Genomic DNA, 25,199 nt, shown 5'->3' with positions numbered 1-25,199 from the left:
AAAAACAAAAAATAAAAAAAACCATATGATCAGCGCAATCGATATAGAAAAAGCTTTTGACAAAATTCAACACCCTTTTATGATAAAAACTCTCCAGAAAGTGGGCATAGAGGGAACCTACCTCAACATAATAAAGGCCATATATGACAAACCCACAGCAAACATCATTCTCAATGGCGAAAAACTGAAAGCATTTCCTCGAAGATCAGGAACAAGACAAGGATGTCCACTCTCACCATTATTGTTCAACATAGTTTTGGAAGTCCTAGCCATGGCAATCAGAGAAGAAAAACAAATAAAAGGAATACAAATTGGAAAAGAAGAAGTCAAACTGTCACTGTTTGCAGATGACATGATACTATACATAGAGAATCCTAAAAATGCCACCAGGAAACTACTAGAGCTAATCAATGAATTTGGTAAAGTTGCAGGATACAAAATTAATGCACAGAAGTCTCTTGCATTCCTATACACTAATGATGAAAAATCTGAAAGAGAGATTAAGGAAACACTCCCATTTACCATAACAACAAAAAGAATAAAATACCTAGGAATAAACCTACCTAGGGAGACAAAAGACCTGTATACAGAAAACTATAAGACACTGATGAAAGAAATTAAAGATGATACCAACAGATGGAGAGATATACCATGTTCTTGGATTGGAAGAATCAATATTGTGAAAATGACTATACTACCCAAAGCAATCTATAGATTCAATGCAATTCCTATCAAATTACCAATGGCATTTTTTACAGAACTAGAACAACAAATCTTAAAATTTGAATGGAGACACAAAAGACCCCAAATAGCCAAAACAGTCTTGAGGGAAAAAGCAGAGCTGGAGGAATCAGGCTCCCTGACTTCAGACTATACTACAAAGCTTCAGTAATCAAGAAAATATGGTACTGGCAGAAAAACAGAAATATAGATCAATGGAACAAGATAGAAAGCCCAAAGATAAACCCACACACCTATGGTCAACTAATCTATGACAAGGGAGGCAAGGATATACAATGGAGGAAAGAGAGTCTCTTCAATAAGTGGTGCTGGGAAAACTGGACAGCTACATGTAAAAGAATGAAATTCTTGGGCTTCCCTGGTGGTGCAGTGGGACGCGGGTTGGTGCCCTGGTCTGGGAAGATCCCACATGCCGCGGAGCGGCTGGGCCTGCGAGCCATGGCCACTGAGCCTGCACGTCCGGAGCCTGTGCTCCGCAGCAGGAGAGGCCACAACAGTGAGAGGCCCGCGTACCGCAAAAAAAAAAAAAAAAAAAAGACACATGCACCCCAATGTTCACTGCAGCACTATTTACAATAGCCAGGTCATGGAAGCAACCTAAATGCCCATCGACAGACGAATGGATAAAGAAGGTGTGGTACATATATATGATGGAATATTACTCAGCCATAAAAAGGAACGAAACTGGGTCATTTGTAGAGTTGTGGATGGATCTACAAACTGTCATACAGAGTGAAGTAAGCTGGAAAAAGAAAAACAAATATCATATATTAACACATATATGTGGAACCTAGAAAAATGGTAGAGATGAACCAGTTTGCAGGGCAGAAATTGAGACACAGATGTAGAGAACAAACATACGGACACCAAGGGGGGAAAGCAGCGGGGGTGGGGTGGTGGTGGTGGTGTGATGAATTGGGAGATTGGGATTGACATGTATACACTGACGTGTATAAAATGGATGACTAATAAGGACCTGCTGTATAAAAAAAATAAATTAAATTAAAAAAAGTTTACACAGGAAAGGGTTAAATTAAGATCTTCATAATCAGAATGGGGGAAAGGTAGCTGTGTCAGGATTGATTTAATATTTTCCCCAGTGTTCTGGGACATGCATAAAGTAAAACCTGATTATTATGTGTCTGAATTTGACTTCTATTTGAATTTTCAGTTAAGAGTCTGATACAGTATCTTTACACACTGGTTTGGCAGATCCAGTGGGTGAATGTCATCTATTAAAAGTCAGGCAGACAAGATAATTTCCTGCTCATCAGAGAAGTTCAATACATGATCATTAAATATTTCCATGACTTTCCATAGTACTGGTACTAAAATTAAAATAAACTGCCTTTCAATAAAAGTCAAGGTAAGGGCTTCCCTGGTGGCGCAGTGGTTGAGAGTCCGCCTGCCGATGCAGGGAACGCGGTTCGTGCCCTGGTCTGGGAAGATCCCACATGCCGCGGAGCGGCTGGGCCCGTGAGCCATGGCCGCTGAGCTTTGCGTGTCCGGAGCCTGTGCTCCGCAATGGGAGAGGTCACAACAGTGAGAGGCCCGAGTACCGCCAAAAAAAAAAAAAAAAAAAAAGTCAAGGTAAATTAGCAGAACAAACACAATGCTGACACAGATTTTTTTTTTTCAAAGAAGCTGATAAAATTTCATAGGCTCATAATTTCAACTGCAAAAAACAAAGTCCTCTGTAGCACAAAATACAGTAACAAAGGCTGTATTTCAAGAATATGACTTGGATCATAACCCTGAAAGAACTCTTCTCTCCACCCCTGCTTCCAGTGACAAACCAAATTACTAAACTTTAGGGAAGTAAAACTATGTATGAATACATTTTTATTAATCAAATTATTCAAACCTTAGGAGATCAGTAGTTATAAAACAAATCACAAAATTTCAGTGAAGATGTATTGCCACTCAGCACTGACTTAAATTTATATAATTTTTTATACAATTTTTAAAACTGCTTTTAAAAATATTATCATACTTGACTATCCTATCAACTCTTTGAGGCAGGTAAAGTAAGATGAAGTGCCTGAAATTCTGAAAGTCAAAATGACTTATATAGAAACAATGTAAATTACCAGTGCTAATAACAATAGTATAATTAAGGCCTACAGAATCTAGCGTGCTTTCCACCAAGCCACTGTATCAGATTGAAAAAAAATTCTTTTATAATATTTCTTTTATTCAATGGTATTGACACAAAAGGAATGCTTCTCAAATCTGTATTCCACACAGAAGCTGGAAGTGACTGCTCATAAGACAGATGACAGAATAAAAAACAGAGCACCAAAAGGTTACAGACAAAAAAGATGAAATTTAATCATGATAAATGTAAAATGGGTTCAAAAATTATTGCTTAGGTATATAATAGGGAAAATTTAGCTTAAGCCTTTCTTCAAAACCATTAAAAAAAAAAAGCATTTATCAAGTGCCTCTTATATGAAAGCAGCTACGCTGGAACAGTAAATAGGACACTCTATCCTCAAATCATTCCTAATCTAAAGGAATATGATGGACACCTATGGGCTCAGCAGCCATTTATATGCACAGTGTAAAGATAATTATGCTTTATTCTCTTTAAAAGAAACCAAAAAAAGCTATGAGAAGCCACAGCCTCCTAGCATTAGGTGCCAAGTGCAGCAGGGAAAGTGTGCCAAATTCTAGTAATACTGTTTAAGGAGGAGCCTGACAAGCTATGGTAGGTTTAGAAGACTGACTATGCTTGTCGGTGGTGTGGAATCTATGTCTGATGAGGAAAGGTTATGAGAATTGGGGGATGTTTAGATTAATGGCTAAGTCCAGGCATGACTGACATATTCAAATGTTCTGAGGGCTGTCAACAGAAGAGGGAGGTGGCCGACTTGCTCTGTGGGAGTTGTGTTGCTCCAAAAAGTAATAGCTTGATAGGAGGAAGAATTTCCCAGGACCCAGAGCTGATTAACAAGGGAGGTTTTCATTCAAGTTGTGGTCATATGAATATACATCTGGATTGTAATGGAAGAGACTCATTTATTGAGTAAGTTATATCAGATGATGACTAAGATTCATTTAAGTAGATCAATAACAAATTTAGATACATGTAAGTAAAGAGCTTAACTAGGATATTAAAAACAAAAACCTAAAGGTGCTTCTTAGTGGGTAAGAATAATAGCAATTTTTTTTACATTTTTATTAAGAAGCATTATAAATATGAAATAAGGATTATAAAATAACAATACATTTTTATCATAAATTATTTTAATGATTAGAATCAAGAAATTTCCCTAAATAGTAGGTTTATAACATTAATACACTTTATTAGATAAATTTTTATTATTGTGCACATTGACTGAATTTTTATTTCATGATAAAAGTTAAGAAAGTTAACTGGGGATTATTAGATTAGACATTTATTTAAAATATTTATAAAAACTAAATTAAACTTGATATTGCAAGTGAAAATACTCCTTTTGGAAATAAAGACATACACGTAAAGGCAAACAGTAAACATTCAAAAGTTTGCCAACTACAGAGTTTTTCATATGTTTTGGGCATGTTGAATATATAGAATACATATGTATGTATATACACATACACTGATATACATTTCTATATCATTGAGCTGTGCCTTTCTTCTCAGCCTCACATTTTCTTCCTAAAAATGATTACTGTGGCCTTCATGGTCCATCACTAATTAAAATACGCAGTACGGGAGTTCGCTGATGGTCCAGTGTGAAGAGTCTGCCTTCCCATGCAGGGGACGTGGGTTCGATCCCTGATCGGGGAACTGGGATCCCACATGCTGCAGGTAAACTAATCCCGCGTGCCGGAACTACTGAGCTCGTGTGCCTCAACTAGAGAAGAGAAAACCCGCATGCCACAACTGGAGAGAAGTCTGTGCACTGCAATAAAAGATCCCGCGTGCCACCACTAAGACCTGACGCAGCCATAACAATAAATAAATAAATAAATAAAATAAAGTAAAATAAAATATGCAGTAATGAAACTGGGGTTCCAAAAGAGAAGGGGGCATATTTTGCTGCAATATTCATTAATGGTGATGGTTTTCTTTCCACGTGTTATTACCTTGTGGGTATCCCTTGTTTAGTCCCTTTGGTGGCAAAGTTTAGTCCTATAAAGACTGACAGTTATGTTTAGAGTCCCTTATGACTGGAAGGCACAGTTATTATCTTGCAGAAATGAAGCACAACTAATAATTCTTTGAAACAGTGGGTCCAGAGTAGAGATTGGTTGGGAAATCAGATATCCTAAGTAGTATAGGTTTATCAGTAACCTTGAAGCTCCCAAAGAATGACATATGGTTCTGCAGAAGGCAATGTACTATTAACTCATGGAACACTGACTGATCACCTGGTCAAACCCTCTACCTTCAAGAAACACAAATTCTACTTGAAGACTTATTTCTCTTCTTGAAAATCTCCATGGATAAACATTACATGACCTCAGTAAGAAGCGTTTATCTGAGCATTTCACAAATCCATCCTCGTCTTTTAATCCATGTTCTATTTCTGCCTCTTAATCAGTCATGAACATGAGTAATTCACTTTTAGTTCATAAAACTGAAAATAATAATTCACTCCTTAGCCTTCTTTCTTTAAAGTTTAAAATCCCTAATTTCCTTAATAATGTGCATTTCTTTAATCATGCTCATCCTTTTCTGAATTTTCTCATTTCTCCCCATTTTTGGGCAAGTGTATGTTTTTATTTCTTTGCATGCTATTAAAATAGGACATAATTATCTTAACAAAGGCAAAATGCATGAAAATATATTAAGAGGATTACTCTCTAGCCTATACATGTCACATGCCTTTCAATACAACCAAATATATTTCCTTTCTTCAATTATCACTTAAAGCCAGCTTGTAGTCGGCTATCACCCTCAAGGAGCTTCTATCTAGCTAATCACCTCCCCTTATTCTCCCCACCCATTATCTGTTTCCGACATCACCATCATGGCATCTTAGTAACTTGCATTCGATGAAGAACCTCCCCCAAAGCATCTTCTGTTAAACAGTCAAATTACACTGTTTCAGCAAACTCAACACCAAAGTGCTAACATTTTTCAAAATGTCATTTTCAAAGTATTCATCTATTCAGTGAAAAAATGACATGTGAATTGTGGCTAGCATGGCTAGACATCTAGTTCTCAGATAAGGTGAAAAATGTATTTTCATAATTTTGTTTACAGCATAAGCTTCAAGATTTTGAGACTCATATTACCTAGTCATGAGTTTACTTACTGCTCTATTATAGCTAATTCAATTAATGAAGATATAATACAATATTAAATATTGAGTTTCCCTAAAGAAATAATAAAAGCATACCACTGAGAGCCTCCAAGAGGATGTATGTAAGCAAGTACATATACCAAAATAGTACACCTTTAGATAGAATGGAATGATCCAGCTTTTCTTCTATAGAGATGGCAACAGTAATATCAAGATCAGTGGACTACAGAAAGATTGCATTAGAAGGTTCTAGCAGTAGTAGCACTTATAACACAAGGGTTGAACAAAATTAATAGCTTTTAATTTATTATGTCAACAGTTATAATTAATGTGTATATTTTCAAACACTTTTCATGTAAATTCTTCTGATTTATAAAAAGTAATAATAGAAACACTAAGTTTGCTAGAAACTGGAAAAAGACTAGACATTTTCCTGATTAAAAAAAGAATGACTCTGGTAAAAAAAGAAACATGAATTTGCCATTACTGACTTTAAATATCAGCCTAAAGGTTTAGATGTGTCTATAATTAGATTTTGTAGTAAGTTCCCTCTCATGAAACCTTTTTTACTTAAAAGGAATTAGGTCAGATTTTTACAAAGGCAGTAAGAGTATCTATGACAGATTTATTCAAATTCTCCATTGTTCCATTAAAATATGCCCTTTTGCCTTCTTACAGCTAGTGCTGAATAACAGAGTGGCTAAGCTTCCTGACTATTATTGGCAATAAGTCATATCTATTGAGATTCAAAATAGAGACAAAATATACTTCATTCATTCATTCATTATGCAGGGCTTATGCTAGGTACTGGTGTGGGAGTTGGGGGTCAGAATTTAAAAGGCAAAAGTGCATGCTCCAGATTTTCAGACTGGTAGGGAGATAAGACATATACTCAAGTAACTATTAAGTGGTATCAGGAAAGAGAAAAAGAATACTATGATAATTCAGAGAAGGTATGTGAACAAATTTAGTCCTTAACCCAGTGTATTTGTAAGTTAAAAATGCATCTTTGTAGAGCAGAAACTAATAGAACAATGTAAAGCAATTATACTCCAATAAAGGTATTACAAAAATGCGCCTTTCAGGAGTTTCTAAGTGACATTAATAAACAGACTTACATTCGAAAACAGGAGAATTTATAAATTCAATGGTTAAGATGTCTACCTCAAACTCAACCTCCCAATTCTAGCCTTGATTTAATTTAGAATTCTGCTTTCCTTTCTGCCCAACATAATTATTTTTAAGGACAGAATGGGAAAACAGTCTTGACTGGGGTCAATTACATCAATTTTCTTTAAAGATTTAAAAAGATGCATGTTTTCACAATAAATGCTGGAGAGGGTGTGGAGAAAAGGGAACCCTCTTGCACTGTTGGTGGGAATGTAAATTGATACAGCCACTATGGAGAACAGTATGGAGGTTCCTAAAAAACTAAAAATAGAACTACCATACGACCCAGCAATCCCACTACTGGGCATATACCCTGAGAAAACCATAATTCAAAAGGAGTCATGGACCACAACGTTCATTGCAGCTCTATTTACAATAGACAGGACATGGAAGCAACCTAAGTGTTCATCGACAGGTGCATGGATAAAGAAGATGTGGCACATATGTACAATGGAATACTACTCAGCCATAAAAAGAAATGAAATTGAGTTATTTGTAGTGAGGTGGATGGACCTAGAGTCTGTCATACAGAGTGAAGTAAGTCAGAAAGAGAAAAACAAATACCATATGCTAACACATATATATAAAAAAAAAAAGGTTCTGAAGAACCTAGGGGCAGGACAGGAATAAAGACGCAGATGTAGAGAATGGACTTGAGGACACGGGGAGCGGGAAGGGTAAGCTGGGACGAAGTGAGAGAGTGGCACGGACTTATATATACTAGCAAACGTAAAATAGATAGCTAGTGGGAAGCAGCCGCATAGCACAGGGATATCAGCTCAGTGCTTTGTGATCACCTATAAGGGTGGGATAGGGAGGGTGGGAGGGAGACACAAGAGGGAGGAGATATGAGGATATGTGTATATGTATAGCTGATTCACTTTGTTATAAAGCAGAAAGTAACACACCATTGTAAAGCAATTATATTCCAATAAAGATGTTAAAAAAATAAAATAAAAAGATGCATAGTTCTCATATATATGTTTTCTGATTATAAAAGTAAAACAAATTCAGTGTTACAAATCCAGACAAAAAAGGAGGTAAGGGGCTTCCCCGGTGGCGCAGTGGTTGAGAGTCCGCCTGCCGATGCAGGGGATGCGGGTTTGTGCCCTGGTCCGGGAAGATCCCACATGCTGCGGAGCAGCTGGGCCCGTGAGCCATGGCCGCTGAGCCTGTGCATCCGGAGCCTGTGCTCTGCAACGGGAGAGGCCGAAACAGTGAGAGGCCCGCGTACCGCCAAAAAAAAAAAAAAAAAAAAAGGAGGTAAAAAACTAAATCTTCTCCATCCAGAGATAAAACTGTCTGTTAATTTTATCAGGTTAAATAGAAAATACATGAAATTTAATGAACGTATTATCTTATAATGAATATTCTGCACTTAATTCAAGGGAACAAATCTGTTCATCATGTACTCACGACTATATTCTTGTGAAATCTAACATATGCATACATGTCATACAGTATCACAAAAAAAATTTGAGTGTAATGCTATGAACAAACAGAGTTGTAAACTAAAACTGTTCCACCAGAATGTTGTACAGCTGCTAAAGTTGAAACTATACCAGAATAATAAAAAATTCTGGCTCAGGACACTCGACAAAATTGCTCAAAACCCTAATGAAGGAATGTTAGTATATTAAAAGTGCAAAGTATCCAAAGAAAGATTACTCTGGACAACTGGGATTTATAGGCAAAGCAATAAACACTGAAAAGAGGGAATCCCAGCAGGACGGTACAGAGCAGAGGTTTCCAAACCTTCCTTCTCAGCACCCTTTGTATCTCAGTAATTTTTTAGTGGTGCCTCAAGGCCAAAGGAAATAGCTAACAATTCTGTTAATTACATGGTTAGGTCCAAACAATTTAATAAATATATATATGTCCTAGCAATTTAGTGGCCATTAAAAAATACTCATATATTGAAAGAGATAGATTTTTACTTCATTCTTAAACAACCACAATTACTTACTAATGGGATGTGTACATCTGACAGGCACTACACAACTTCTCAAATCTTGTAATCAGAACGGCACTGCCACTCTCGTTTCCTGTTCCACACTTATTACTGTGCGGAATGATGTCCCCTCCTTCCCGCAAAAGATATTCATGTGTGAATTCTTGGAAACTGTGAATATGTTTCCATACACGGCAAAAAGGATTAAGGCTGCAGATGGAATTAAGGTTGCTAATCAGCTGATTTGAAAACTGGGAGACTATCCTGGATTACCTGGGTAGACCCCATGTAATCACAAGGATCCTTAAAAGTAGAAGAAGGAGGCAGAATATGAAGTTCAGAGGAAGATGTTACCTTGGAAGGAAGGAACAATGCAATATGAGATGCAATATGAGAAGGACTTGACCTGCTGTTGCCAGCTTTACAGATGGATGAAGGGAGCCACGAGCCACGGAACGTGGACAGCCTCTAGAAGTTAGAGAAGGCAAGGAAACAAATTCTTCCCTAGTGTCTGCCCACATTTTGATTTTAGCCTTGGGAGACTCGAGTTGGACTTCTAACTTACAGAAATATACGATAATAAATTGGTGGTTTTTTAAGCCACTATGTTTGTGGTAGCTTATTAACAGCAGCCATAGAAAGACTAATATAGACCCCCAAATGATACTAATAACAATTAAAAACAACTGCAGCTATAAATGTTTCAGGTCAATTAGGTGAGCTAATAATAAGTAAACTGCCTATATTATACTCCTTGGCTAGACTCACCAAGAAAAAAAGAGAGCAGACTCAAATAAATAAAATGAGAAATGAAAGAGATGTTACAACTGATACCACAGAAACACAAAGGACAAGAGACTACTATGATATAATTATATGCCAACAAAATAGACAACCTAGAAGAAATGTATAAATTTCTAGAAATATACAACCTACAAAGCCTGAATTGCAATGAAATAGAAAACTTGTACAGATCAGTTACTAGGAGGAGATTGGATCAGTAATCAAAAACCTCTCAACAAAGAAAGGTCCATGACCAAAAGCCTCCACTGGTGAATTCTACCAAACTTTCAGAGGTGAACTAATACCAATCCTTTTCAAACTCTTCCAGAAAACAGAAGAGGGGGAAACTTCCAAATACATTTTACAAGGCCAGCATTATCCTGATACCAAAACCAGATAAGGATGCCACAAAAAAAGAAAATTACAGGCCAATATCCCTGATGAATACAGATGCAAAAATCCTTAACAAAATAGCAAACCAAATTCAACAATACATTAAAAGGATCATATACCATGATCAAGTGAGATTTATTCCAGGGACTCAAGGCTGGTTCAACATCTGCAAATCAGTCAATGTGATACACCACATTAACAAAATGAAGGGATAAAAATCATGTGATCATCCCAATAGACAGAGAAAAAGCATTTGACAAAATTCAACACCCATTTATGATAAAAATGCTCAACACAGCAGGTAAAAAGGGAATGTATCTCAACGTAATAAAGGCCATACGTGACAAGATCACAGTTAACATTATACTCAATGGTAAAAAGCTGAAAGCTTTTCCTCTAAGATCAGGAACAAGACAAGGATAATCACTCTCCCCACTTTTATTCAACGTGATATTCAGAAGTCCTAGTCACAGCAATTGGGCAAGAAAAAAAAAGGTATCTAAACTGGGAAGAAGCAAAACTGACACTATTTGCAGATGACATATTATATACAGAAAATCCTAAAGACTCCATCAAAAACTGTTGGGGGCTTCCCTGGTGGAGCAGTGGTTGAGAATCTGCCTGCTAATGCAGGGGACACAGGTTCGAGCCCTGGTCTGGGAGGATCCCACATGCCGCGGAGCAACTAGGCCCGTGAGCCACAACTACTGAGCCTGCACGTCTGGAGCCTGTGCTCCGCAATAAGAGAGGCCGCGAGAGTCAGAGGCCCGCGCACTGCGATGAAGAGTGGCCTCTGCTTGCCACAACTAGAGAAAGCCCTCGCACAGAAACGAAGACCCAACACAGCAAAAATAAATAAATTAATAAAACAAAGGACTAGTCTTTAAAAAAAAAAGTTTAAAGGCCATTTGTTATCCTTTAAAAAGAAAAACTTGGAACTAATAAATTCAGTAAAATTGTAGGCTACAAAATCAACAGAAAAATCTTGCATTTCTCTACACTAGTAATGAACTATCTGAAAGAGAAATGAAGAAAAAATCCCATTTACAATTATATCAAAATAATAAAATACCTAGGAATAAAATTAACCAAGGAGGTGAAAGATCTGTATATTGAAAACTTAAAGACATTAATTAAAGAAACTGAAGAAGACAAAAATAAATGGAAAGATATTCTGTGCTCACAGATTGGAAGAATTACTATTGTTAAAATGTCCATACTACCCAAAGCAATCTACAGATTCAAAGCAATCCCTATCAAAATTCCAATGGCATTTTTCACTGAAATAGAACAAACAATCCCCAAATTTGTGTGGAACCACAAAAGACCCTGGATAGCTAAAGCAACCTTGAGAAAGAAGAACAAAGCTGGAGGCATCACATGCCCTGATTTCAAACAATATTACAAAGCTATAGTAATTAATATAGTATAGTATTGGCATAAAAACTGAGACATAGATCAATGGAACAGAACAGAGAGCCCAGAAATAAACCTACACACTTATGGTCAATTAATTTACAACAAAAAAGCCAGGACTATGCAATAGGGAAAGGGCAGACTCTTCAATAAATGATATTAGGAAAACTGGACAACCACATGCAAAAGAATGAACTTGGACCACTATCTTACACCATATGCAAAAATTAACACAAAATTGATCAGAGACTTGAATGTAAGACCTGAAACCATAAAACTCCTAGAATAAAATATAAGCAGTAAGTTCCTTGACATAGGTCTTGGCAATAATTTTTTGAATCTGACACCAAAAGCGAAAGAACAAAAGTGAAAATGAGCAACTGGGACTATATCAAACTAAAGAGCTTCTGCACAGCAAAGGAAACCATCAACAAATGAAAACGCAACCTACTGAATGGGAGAAAATTGCAAACCATATATCTGATAAGGGGTTAATATCCAAAATATACAAAGAACTCATACAATTCAGTACCAAAAAGCAAACAATGCAATTAAAAAATGGGCAGAAGATCTGAATACTCATTTTTTCAAAGAAGACATACAGATGGTCAACAGACACATAAAAGAAGTTCAATATCACTAATCATCAGGGAAACACAAATCAAAATCACAACGAGATATTACCTCACACCTGTCAGAATGGCTATTATCAATAAGACAAGAAATAACAAGTGTTGGCATGGATGTGGAGAAAAGGGAGCCCTCCTACACTGTTGGTGGGAATGTAAATTGATACAGCCACTATGGAAAACAGTATGAAGGTTCCTCAAAAGACTAAAAATAGAGCTACCATATGATCCAGCAATTCCATTTCTTATCTGAAGGAATTGAAATCACTATCTCAAAAAGATAGCTACACAACCCCCTTGTTCACTGCAGCATTATTTACAATAGCAAAGATATGGAAACAACCTAAGTGTCCATCAATGGATGAATGCATAAAGAAATTGTGGAATATATATGCAATAGAATATTACTCAGCCATAAAGAATGAAATCTTGCTATTTGTGACATGTTTAGATCTTGAGGATATTATGCTAAGTGAAGTAAGTCAGACAGAGAAAGACAAATATTGTATGATCTCTCTTATATATGGAATCAAAAACAACCAAACAAAAAAACCCAACAAACCAAGCTCACAGAAACAGAGAACAGACTGGTGGTTGCAAGAGGTGGGTGGGGCGGTAGGAGAAATGGTGAACTGTTTGGTTTTTGTTTTTAGTTTAAATAAACTGAATAAAAATTTTTTTAAAAGGCTAAATAGAAAATAAACCTATAGGTGCTCATTCAAAGAATTTTACTGGTGTGTACTTGAAACATCATAGCTTTTTGCCTCTGTTCATGTTCATTTTCCTTCCTGTTTAACAATCATGTAATGGCTATAAACCAGATAAAAAATACTTGTATTATGCTCTGATATGATTTTTAAAAGAATATAAGCTTTTCCATGCTACATAAGCTTAGGCTAAAGATTATACATTTTCATACGCAAAATCCAATGGAAATGTTTTTAGTTATTTCTTGAGCTCTTTTTAGATGGGATGATGGTCTGATGGCTAGACAAGGGAGACCTTTTTGTATATTTAACAATTACTTATGGAAAAAGTCCTACTGTCAGTGTGTATATACTTCTATAAACTGAAACTATTTATTCAAAGTTCAGAACAGTCTGTGTTCACCTGTGGTTAAAGGCAGGTGTGTGATGCTGTTCAAACAGGTCAGGGTGAACCACGTGGATGACAGTGTAGCCCCAGAAAACAGGAGGAGAAGAATTAGTTTCAGCATACCCCTGATAAAATCTGCAAACCTGAAAAGAAACAATGTTCTATTAATGCTAGTTGGATTTTTAAAATACCATTTACATCAATGACACGTTTTCATTAAATAATAATTTCCTGAAAAAATTTCAATGCTTTTAAATGCAAGTTTTTTGATTTTTTTAAACCAATACATTTTATGTGTTTGTGTGTGTGTGATAAATGTTGCTTCGTGATAAATGCGCTCTTTTTTCTCTTACAAAACACATAAAATGTGATCTCTGTTCTGGATCTGTAAGTTACAGGATGGATTCTGAGTTTTAAATTGCCACTTTACTTTCTTTATATATTTTTCTATAATTTCCAAACATCCTATAATGAGCACATATTGTCCTAGTTTTAGAAAACAGGCTAACTTGTTGATGTAAATTTGCAAAGATGGCTCTCCCAAAATTCAAACTCACCTAGAGAACCAATACAAATGGTTACACCAGAGCCTTTGGGGTCCTATACGATCTGGTCTCTGCCTCCACTTTCCCTTTGTCTTATTATTCTCCAGCTGCACAGCCCTGTTTCTGTTTCTCCTACATGCTAAGGTTGTTTCCCACAGCAACGGTAGCTTCTGCACCTGTCCTGGAATGCTGGTACCCCCAGATCCTCATATGACTTACTCCTGCTTATTGTTCAGGTCATTTGGGTCTCAGTTCAGGAAGGCTCTCCATGCTTGTGGAGGAAGCCCTCCCCATCCCAACTCCACACTCTATTTTCTCTATAGCATTTAACTCTACTGGAATTTCTCTTGTTTTTGCATTTATTGTTTGTCTTCCCTATCAGACTATAAGCTTTGTAAGAGCAAGAACCTAGCTCTAGAATAGTGAATTTATTCTACAAAATTTGTGTATAATGTTTCACAGCATTTTAAGTTCTCAAAAATCCTGCTTTGTCTTGAATTAACATGAAACTCCTGGTTGAGATGCTTATCGTTTAGTAATGACCAAAAAGTTTTCCATTTGCCAACTGTTTTTCCTCATCTACTGATGAACCGTTGATTATATAAGCACAATCCTCTTGCTGTGCCTGTACACAGCTTACTCTGTCCTTCAGAATTGTTCCTATTGTAGAAAAACTGATCCCATCCCAAATACAACATATACCATGTTTTCTCTGTTTTTAAAATTGATTTTAATTTCTACTGTAATTATATGACTTGCAATACCATCTTTCATTTTGCACTTATTTAATGTGATGTGGTTAATCATGTTTGTAAAGTGTTATCTAGACTAAAATGACTTCCTATGAGAGCTGATGCCACCTTTTGGTGGGAAAAATGGATGCACCTTTGCCTAGTGACTTTGGTTAGCTCTCTATTAGGAAAGTTCACAAACAGAAAATTCTTATGTACTCTGAAAAAGGTTCCACAGCTTGATGGAAATGCCCCTCAAGAAAATCCAAATGCTTTGTTATAATTCCACGCTCACCACTTTTCTGATTTATATTTTGCTATGCTGCATGAACTTACTTGTCAGATGGGCAGATGGCCAGGTATGAGAGAATAAAACAGTTTTCTGGTACAATCAGAACTGAGTGAAGTTGAACGGTGAGTAAGTTTTCCAGGGCCTGATCACACAAGAATAAACTGACTATTCTGGTCTACCAATTTTTAGATACCTAGTCCTTTCAAATGGGCTTATATCAAAGTGTACAGTTAGGCCCAAAGTATTACATTTAGTAGTAACCTTTAGTAATATAATCACAAAAAAAACACCCAAAGCACTCATATCTATAAGGAGATTCTGTTCTAGGGATCCCAAAAAGCCTGTTTTGAATATAATCTAAAAATTGATTTTAGGCTTAGGAGATACCTACAACTGATTTTGGATCCCAGAGTAAGGGCAGTACTTTTTAGAACTGCCATTTCAACAATTTAAAAACAGAAACGTCCTCATTCTAACTTTTCCATATAGTTAAAATTAAGGGTTTGTAGACAAAATGAAGAGAAAGGAGCATTTGAGATGTCATTTCTGATACATAATGTGTCCCTCTTTGACCTATGTGGTGCTCAGAAAAGGATTTGGTAAATGATGACTTGCTATCATTGGCTTGGAGATTTAATTAGAAAAATTAGATATGGTTCTTATCAAATTTGATAGGTCAATGTATTCTAGTATCAGTGTAGTGATTTCCTACAAATAGCTATGCTCCTATTCTTTAGCTTTTCGATTTTATCCTCATATTTTTCTAACTTATAAAAACCTCAGATAAAGTGATTTAGAAATTACAGTGACAATTTATTCTTTCATTAGCCCAGAAACACTAGGCAAACTGTAAGGTTTAGATATAATATTATCCTGTGTCAACTGTGTTTAAATATTTAGATAGCAAGGTGCTTCACATATCCTATTTGATCTCCCCAAACATGTAATTAGATTCTCCCAATTCCTGCTAAAGTTGACTGTCCAATTTTGTTTTTGATTAAACAGGGTAAAATGATTTGGAAAGTGAAAGAATATTATCTCACTGGAAACACCAAGAGTAGTTTTACAGGTAGTTACCTACATGAGTAACATTTTCATTCTTTTCTTTTTTCAGAATAAATGAGGCTTTTTCCTTCTTCTGTCTCATTCTAAAAATGTGTTGTCATAATGGTTAAGATCAGAGGGAGTTTGATGAAACTCTAAGTCTTTATGGACATTTTTCGTCAAAATGTGGTAACTATAGAGTCATACCTGCCAAAAGTGACCAGAAATAAATATCTGCTAATCAGGATACTGACTTTTCATGGAAAGTTCTAGAGATGCTTTTATGAATGATTCCTTTCAATTCTTTTCTAATCTCAAAAACTATCAATTTGCCTTTATTATTGTATACTCTTTCCCATTTGTAGATGTTGCTCTCTAATAATATGGAGAAAGTCAGCTTAATTATACTGGAAATACATCTCTAGTCTCCAAAAACATTTTAGGATGGACTACTCCTGTGAAGGTTTCTTGTAGCAGCAAATTCTACCTACTGCATGTGAATTTTCTTATAGCCTGAACAAGTGCCCTTATCTGACTTTTGCCTGTTTTACTTTTCCTTCAATTTTAACGTTTATCTAGGGGAGTGGAGTCTCCCTTTGGGCTCTTTTTGGTTCTGCCCACTAACATGTTTAATGTAAAATATTCTCACCTTGCCATAGCTATTCCAACAACACAGCCTCCAACTATAGACCAAAATCCAATCCAGCCAGCATCTACCTGTTAAGAAAGTGGAAGACATATTTAATACAAGATTATCATATTGAAGTTTAGAAGGCATGGAAAACAATCCTCTATAATCAGTATGTTAATAGCTAAATGGCAGCAAATCTAGGAAACACTATTTAAGAAAATGAATCAGATGAAAGGATTCATGTGTGACTAATTAATACAAACTTACCTAAATAAATACATCATTGATTAACTTTTTATTGGAATATTTAAATCAACAAAATACTCAGTGTCACAAACAGATATTTTTCAAATGTGTTCTACATGCCAGGCATTGTACTAGGAACTCTTAAGAAAACAGGCAAAGGAGAAAAGATGGTCACTGACCTAAAAAGCTTAAATACAGCCAAGATACAGGAAACTACTAGGCAATAATTAAGTGCTAAAATGTCTGGCACAAGTAAAAATGTATTAAGAGAAACACAGAAGAGTATGGGAAAGAGAGGATTGGGGGGCGGGGAGAGAGAGAATATGGGTGCAGCACCTGGTGAAACTAGACAGAGAAAGAATTTGAGCTGGATTTCAAATGGATAGCTCGCTCCATTCTTGAAGAAAACATTTCCAGCCCTGCCATTTACTAGCTTTGTGACTTTGGGCAAATTATGTCGTCTTACCTATAAAATGGACTAAATGAGAGAATCTGCATATAGAACTTCGATCAGCAGTCGACATACAGGAAGTGCTCAATAAAAGTTAGAGCTGTTATGCTTACTTGATGATGTTTCTCTATCATCTGTCTTGTCTCTTTCCTACCTTCATGGACAAACTTATTCAGAGCAATCTACAAATGCTGCCCATATTTCCTAATCACTCATGTATCTCTCTTTTTTTTTTATTCAAACAGAAAGTCACAAAAATTATAATCATCCTCATCAGTTCACTCAGTCCCATGTAATTAATTTTTTTTATCTTGATCTTTTGTTAGCACTTTTATGAATTCATCAGTGTTCCATTAGAGTTCTGAAAATGCTTATTCATTCAGTTCAGCAGTACAGTCAGTGACCAGAAACCTGTACTTGTCAGAGTCTTTTTCTTTAACTCTTACTATGACTTGGCTTCTATCTCAACTACACCCCAAGTCTCAGTTTCCTCATTAGTAGAATGGGGATAGTAAGGATTTTTCTGAGAATTAAATAAGTTAATAAATGCAAAGTGCTCAAGACCTGTTAGCTGTCAATACCTGACATTCCGTGTGTCCCTAACAATATCGGTGCATTTTGTCTCCTCTTTCCCCTTCCCCCAGCCATCACACTTGCTTACTATCTTATTTCTTACTTCTGGACTCCTGTAATAGCAATATTTTTGCCCACTATTGCCAGAATAATTATCCCAGTCATTCCACTCCCCTGCTCAGAAACAGTTACTAGCTTTCCTTGCAGTTATAGGGCAAAGTCCTAACTTGACCTGGCACTTGAGAGCTGCCCAAACTAAATTCTACCTTTTATTATTTTTCTACTCATATTTTTCATTACAGCTGTGATAGAGCTTGTCAGCTGTCCACCAAGATGTGTTATATCTTATTTTACCAGGGTACTTAGTTAGATTACATGTCCTAGCCCCTACTCAGCTACATGTGACCACATGACTAAGTTCTCATTAATGGAAGGGGAAAAAGTGAGGTGTGTCACCTCTAGGCTAGAACCTGGAAGACAGCTATATACCCCCTCCATGCTTTCTTTCCCTTTCTGCCAGCTGGAATCTGGATGGTCATCCCGCTTCACCCATGCATATAATGACAAGGTCCTAGGAGACAGAAGATCTGCAAAGTGGAAGCAACCTAGGTCTTAAATCAGTGTGAGGAAAAGAGTAGTCCCAACTGTGAACAACTGTCCTAGATTATTATGCAAACTGTCCTAGACTGCTATATGAATGAGAACCGAATTTCTTCTTAAGTCTCAGAATTTGGGGATTCTTAGTCTACTCTAAGTAATACAATAACTTTATACAAATCTTCTTGCTCTATCAGTGTCTGGTTGCAGAAGCAAAGATAAATGCTCTCTGGAGAAAGATAACACCAGAAACTTAAATTATCTCTACATTTTTTTCATACTACTGGCATGAAGGGCAAGAGAATTCTCTGTTCTTCAGAATGCCCCTCTCCTTGCATTTAGCATCCATTAATACTATGGATTAAGGTCCATTAATACTATGAGACCCCCACAAACATTCTCATCTATCCCCTAGGTCAGTGGGGTCCTGCATTAGGTGAAAAACCACTGTGTATCTGACTGTACTAGCCCTGGTCCTTTCAGGCCATTTTGTGCTTTTCTCCTTCCCCTGTTCATGACATTTGCTTTAGTTAATAACATTCTACCCAACAATTAATTAAATTTTTTCTTTGCTTGAATTTAATTAATTAATTGGGGGGAACAGCACCTTCATTTGTCCACCAACCCAGAAGCTCTGCTTTTAATTTTTAATTCCATTTTATTTAATACCTGGTATGATTCACGGTCTCTGTATCTCTCAGAGTTTGTACAAAGAGACATACTTGGAAGGGCTTCTCAGGGTTTATAACATGAATCATAAGATGTGTAAAATCAGCATCATCTAAATGGGTGCTACACTTTCCTTCTTGAAACTGAGCATGCTTGGAATACCTGCCATCCAGAAAAATAGGTTAGGAAACTAAGAGAAGGCTTTCTTCTTATAGTAAAGGCACACTAGGTAATTTGGATTAATATTCTGGTTGAAAAAGCAGAAAATCTGGGGTGGAAAATCTATCTGAAGGCGGCAGAGAACCAAGAAGGTAATCCAGAATTCTGGAACCATGATATAGGATGAGAAGGAAGCCCAGAGGAGCAAGCCTGATATGTGGGGACACTTTTCCTCAGGGGTATGTCTGCTGATTTCAGAAAAGGTAGCTAAGGGGCTAAAAAGTTACTGACAGCCTCATGGATCTAGGAAGAACAAAATACGAGTTCGAGGCCTGCTCTAAGGTGGTTGGCCTTGTAGAAAACCCCAGACTTTAGCTGGGAACTCTGAGAGTTATACCTAAGAGCAGTGTGAATTAGAAATGGAACTGTGGAAGGAAGGGAGGGAGGGAGGAAGCAAGGAAGGAAGGAAGGAAGGAAGGAAGGAAGGAAGGAAGGAAGGAAGGGAGGGAGGGAGGAAGGAAGGGAGGAAGGAAGGAAGAAATGGAACTGTATTCTGAGGGACTAAAACCCAGCTTTAAATGATCTCAATTCTTGAAACTAGATTAAGTATCCCTAGACTCCTAAGAAAAAACATAAGTTCTTTCTGGAGGAAAAGAACATCATTTGAAGCTTAAATTATCTCTACAACTTTTAATATACTATGTTGAGCACTCAGTCAAAAATAACTGAACACATAAGGAAATAAGAAAACATGAATGAATATCACAAATATAAAGAGACACACAGGGATCCAGATAAAGGGGTTAGGAGATACAGACTTTAAATAACTATTTTTAATAGTTCAAAAAAATAAAATACAAGATCAAGCATTTCCACAGAAATTTGGAAACTATGAAAAAGCATCAAATAAAAATTTTATAACTTAAGAATATAATAATTGAAATTAATAACCCACAAATGAGTTTAACAGCATATTAGATAGAGCTGAAAACTGAAATAGTGAGTTGGAAGAGAGGCTAGGTAAAATATCCAGTTTGAAGTAGAGAAAGGCAGAAGGATAGAAAATTCAGAACAGAGAGTAAGAGACATAGGACAGACAGTGTGAAAATATAACATATACGGTTAGAGTTACTGAAGGAGAGAGAAATAGAGAAAATGGAGCATGAGCTTCAAAGGGATATTGGCTAAGAATTTTCTGAAACTGATGAGAGACATCAAGCCACAGATTCAAGAAGTCCTACAAACCTCAAGCAGAATAAATTTATTTTTTTTCCATTTTGAATTACTTTTTATTTTTATTTTTCAAACTGAAGTATAGCTGATTTACAGTATTTTATGAGTTTCAGGTATACAGCATAGTAGTTCAGTATTTTTACAGATTATATTCCACTAAAAGTTATCACAAAATAATGGCTCTAATTCCCTGTGCTATAAAATATATCCTTGTTGCTTATCTATTTTATACATAGTAGTTTGCATTTCTTAGTCCCATACCCCTAATTTGGCCTCTCTCCACTTCCCTCTTCCTTTTGGTAACCACTAGTTTGTTTTCTATATCTGTGAGTCTGTTTCTGTTTTGTATATACATTCATTTGTATTATTTTTTAGATTCCACATATAAGTGGTATCATACAGTATTTGTCTTTGTCTGACTTATTTCACTAAGCATAATATTCTCTAGGTCTATCCATGTTGCTGCAAATGGCAGAATTTCATTTTCTTTTATGGCTAAGTAATATCCCATTGTGTGTATATATATATATATATATATATATATATATATATATCACATCTTCTTTATCCATTCAGCATAAAATTTTAAAAACTTGCCACCTAGTTAAGCTGCTGAAACCAAAGACAAAGAGACAAAGAGAAAATCTTAAATGCAGCAAGCTTTTAAATTTGAGAGCTGACTTCTCGGTTGAAACAATGGAGGCCAGAAGAAGATGGTATTTTCAAATAAACAAAAGAAAATAAATGCTAACCAAGAATTCTATATGCAATACAAAATAATCTTCAAAAACAAAGGTCAAATGAAGACATTTTCAGACCAAAGTAAAAAAACAAACCCCAAACAAGAGAATTTGTTGTAAGCCGACCTACACAAAATGCACATACACACGCACACGCACACACACACAGACACCACACACACACTGACTCTCTCTCTCTCTCAAGGATGCTCTTTAGACAGAAGAAAAATGATCACAGATGGAAGACTGAAGATTAAGGAAAGAATGAAGAGCAACAAAATGGAAATATGAGAGTGAATCTAAATGAATATTGACTATAAAATAACAATAAAAATGTGTCTTGGGCAGTTTAAAATATATGACAATAATAGCACAAAGTATGGTAGAGGCTTAAATGGAGTGAAAGGGTTCTAAGGACCTTGGACAGTCGTGGAAGAGGTAAAAGTTCTAATTTATAATAGATGTTAATAAGTGAAGTGTACATTCTGTACTTTCTAGGGTAACCACTAAACAGTAAAAGAGACTATAACTACCAAGCTAATAAAGGGGGAAAAAAGAGTAGTAAAAAATCCTTAATCCAGAAGAAGGTAAGAAAGAAGAGAAAAAGGAGAGACTGGACTGGAAAAAAATAAAAACCAATAGTAAGGTGGTAGATCTAGACTCAAATTTATCAGTAATTACATTAACTGCAAATGGACTAAATATTCCAATTAAAACACAAAGATTATCAGACTGAATTAAAGAAAAAATGATATGCTACTTATAAGAGGTGTACCTAAAGAAAGTTTGAAAGTAAAAAAATGCAAAAAGATATACCATGCCAACACAAATGAAGAGAAAGCTGGTGCAACTAATAGGCTTTAAGGCAAAAAAGCATTACCAGAAAAAAAAGAAAAACTTCCTACGGATGAAAGGTTCAATTCATTAGTCGATACTACAATTCTAGATTTATGTGCACCTAATTACACAGTCTTAAAATATATAAAGAAAATATTGATAGAAGTAAAAGGGAGAAATAGACAAATTTAAAATAATTGTGTAGGATCTTAACACACCTCTCTCAGTAACTGATAGAACAAGCTGACAAAAATGAGTAAGGGATAGAAGATACGAAACACACAATTAACAGAATTGATCTAGTTGACATATATAAAACACTACACTCAAGAATTATAGAAAATAGTTCACCAAAAATTGGGTCAACAAATTTGAAAATACTGAAATCATAGTATATCCTTATGACCACATTTATGCAATTTAGCTAGGACTTAAGAAAAAAAGAACTAGAGGATCTTCCACAGTTTGTAGATTAAGAAATGTCCTTCTAAATAACTCTGGAAACTAGAAAATATCTTAAATTCAATAATAAAGAAAATCCAGAATGTATGGAATGCAGCTAAATCTGTGTTTAAAAGGACATAAATAGCCTTAAAGTGCATGTAATTAGGGAAGAAAAGCTAAAAATCAAGGATGTAAGCATTCATATTAAAAAGTTAGAAAAATGAAAGCAAAGTGACATCACTCAAGAAAACAGATGAGAAAAAAAGTAAGATAAAATCAAAAATTGATGAAATAAAAAATAAGCTTTCATTAAAGAGCTACTGTTGAAATTATTCAATGGAAAATATGAGAAAGAAGATACAGAAAATCAATATCTGGAATGATACAATGACTTACCTTGGAGACCTAATAATATCATACAATGAAGAACTTAATACCATAAATTTGAAAATTGAGATGGAGTGGACAAATTCTAGAAAGGTATAATTTCTTAAACTGACACAATAATAAGTAGAAAATCTGAATAATTTTATAACTATTAAAGAAACTGAATTCATATCACAAAGAAAACTAGATGGCTTCATCAGCGAATTCTACCAAATATTTAGGGAAAAACAAAAGCCCCAAACCACTAAACTTACACAAACTCTTCCAATAATAGAAAAAGAGGAAACACTTCAGAAGTTGCTTTATGAGACTAGCAAAACCTTGACACTAAAATTGAAATGGCAGTAAAGATGCTCAACATCACTAATTATTAGAGAAATGCAAATCAAAACTACAATGAGGTATCACCTCACACCGGTCAGAATGGCCATTATCAAAAAATCTAGAAACAATAAATGCTGGAGAGGGTATGGAGAAAAGGGAACACTCCTGCACTGTTTGCGGGAATGTAAACTGATACAGCCACTATGGAGAACAGTATGGAGGTTCCTTAAAAAACTAAAAGTAGAACTACCATATGACCCAGCAATCCCACTACTGAGCATATATCCAGAGAAAACCATAATTCAAAAGAGTCATGTACCACAATGTTCATTGCAGCACTATTGACAACAGCCAGGACATGGAAGCAACCTAAATGTCCACTGACAGATGAATGAATAAAGAAGATGTGGCACATATATACAATGGAAAATTACTCAGCCATAAAAAGAAACAAAATTGAGTTATTTGTAGTGAGATGGATGGACCTATAGTCTGTCATACAGAGTGAATTAAGTCAGAAAGAGAAAAACAAATACTGTATGCTAACACATATATATGGAAATCTAAAAAAAAAAAAAGGTACTGATGAACCTAGTGGCAGGGCAGGAATAAAGATGCAGACATACAGAATGGACTTGAGGACACGGGGAGGGGGAGGCAGAGGGGGAGAGGGAAGCTGGGGCGAAGTAAGAGTAGCATCGACATATATACACTACCGGATGTAAAACAGATAGCTAGTGGGAAGCAGCAGCATAGCACAGGGAGATCAGCCCAGTGCTTTGCGATGACCTAGAGGGGTGGGATAGGGAGGATTGGGAGGGAGGCTCAAGAGGGAGGGGATATGGGGATATATGTATGTATATGGCTGATTCACTTTGTTGTACAACAGAAACTAACGACAGTATTGTGAAGCAATTATACTTCAATAAAGATTTAAAAAAATTGAAATGGCAGGACAAGATAAAAAAAATGATAGACTAATCTCATTCATGAACCTAACTGCAAAAAATCCTAAACAAAATGTAAGCAAACTGAATTCAGTGATATATAAAAAGTATAATAAATCACTGACAAAATGCATTTAGTACAGGAATGCAAGGTAGTTTAACATTTTATAATCAACCAATGTAATTCACCAAATCAGCAGTTTAAAAGAGAAAAACATATGATCATCTCAATGTTGAATTTTATTAAATGTATTTTTCTCCATCTATTTGTCATTAGTAACAACCGATATGAGATGTATGCAGAGAGGCCAAAGTATCTATGGATAAATAAGTAAGTGAGTTTAATAAGGTTGCTGGATATAAGACAAGCTGTAGTTCAATCACTTTCAAAAACCAAGTATACTTCCTACATGCCAACCAACAGAAAATAAGATTTTTAAAGTTACCAATTACAGTAGCTTCGGAAAGCATCAAATAACCTGGGAATAAATCTAACAAATGAATAGAGGGTGTTTTTGCAGAAAAGAGATTTAGAGAGACGTTAGGACCTAAGTAAATGAAGAGAGATATAATAGTAATGATTTGGAAGACGAACTATTACAAAAAAAGTTAATTCTTGAACTGATCTATAGGTTCATAAAATTCTAATCTAAATCCCAATAAGGGGAGTATTTATTCTACTAAACACCAAAACTTATTCTAACAGTAGAATACTTAAGACAATTTGGTGTTGGCACAGAGATAGACAAATAGACTAGATGAGAAAAAGAATTTAGAAACATCCATGCACATAAGGGCACTTCATTATGACAAAGATGACACTAGAGAGCAATGGGGAAAGAACAATCTTTTCAAAAATTTATATGCGGTTAATGGAGAACTATGTGGGAAAAAAGAAACTTAACCCTTACAACAAGCACAAAATTCAATT

General features: G+C 35.7%; 1 protein-coding gene across 4 annotated transcripts in view; it reads right to left on the bottom strand.

Annotated features, from left to right (window-relative positions):
* SLC49A4 (solute carrier family 49 member 4) overlaps positions 1-25,199 on the bottom strand; it is a 92,304-nt gene that overhangs the window by 16,716 nt on the left and 50,389 nt on the right. For all 4 annotated transcript variants that reach the window (XM_027106496.1, XM_027106516.1, XM_027106509.1 and 1 more), the window contains exons 6-7: positions 16,680-16,747; positions 13,434-13,561 (exon numbers count right to left, since the gene is read on the bottom strand). In XM_027106496.1, coding sequence (XP_026962297.1) covers positions 13,434-13,561; positions 16,680-16,747 — 196 coding nt within the window. The remainder of the gene's footprint in view (positions 1-13,433; positions 13,562-16,679; positions 16,748-25,199) is intronic.

This window comes from Aethalodelphis obliquidens, unplaced genomic scaffold (assembly GCF_003676395.1).
Source record: "Aethalodelphis obliquidens isolate GAN/ISIS:26980383/991018 unplaced genomic scaffold, ASM367639v1 scaffold1, whole genome shotgun sequence".
In the NCBI taxonomy this organism is placed as follows: Eukaryota; Metazoa; Chordata; class Mammalia; order Artiodactyla; family Delphinidae; genus Aethalodelphis; species Aethalodelphis obliquidens.
This window is presented reverse-complemented; position numbering and strand designations above follow the sequence as displayed.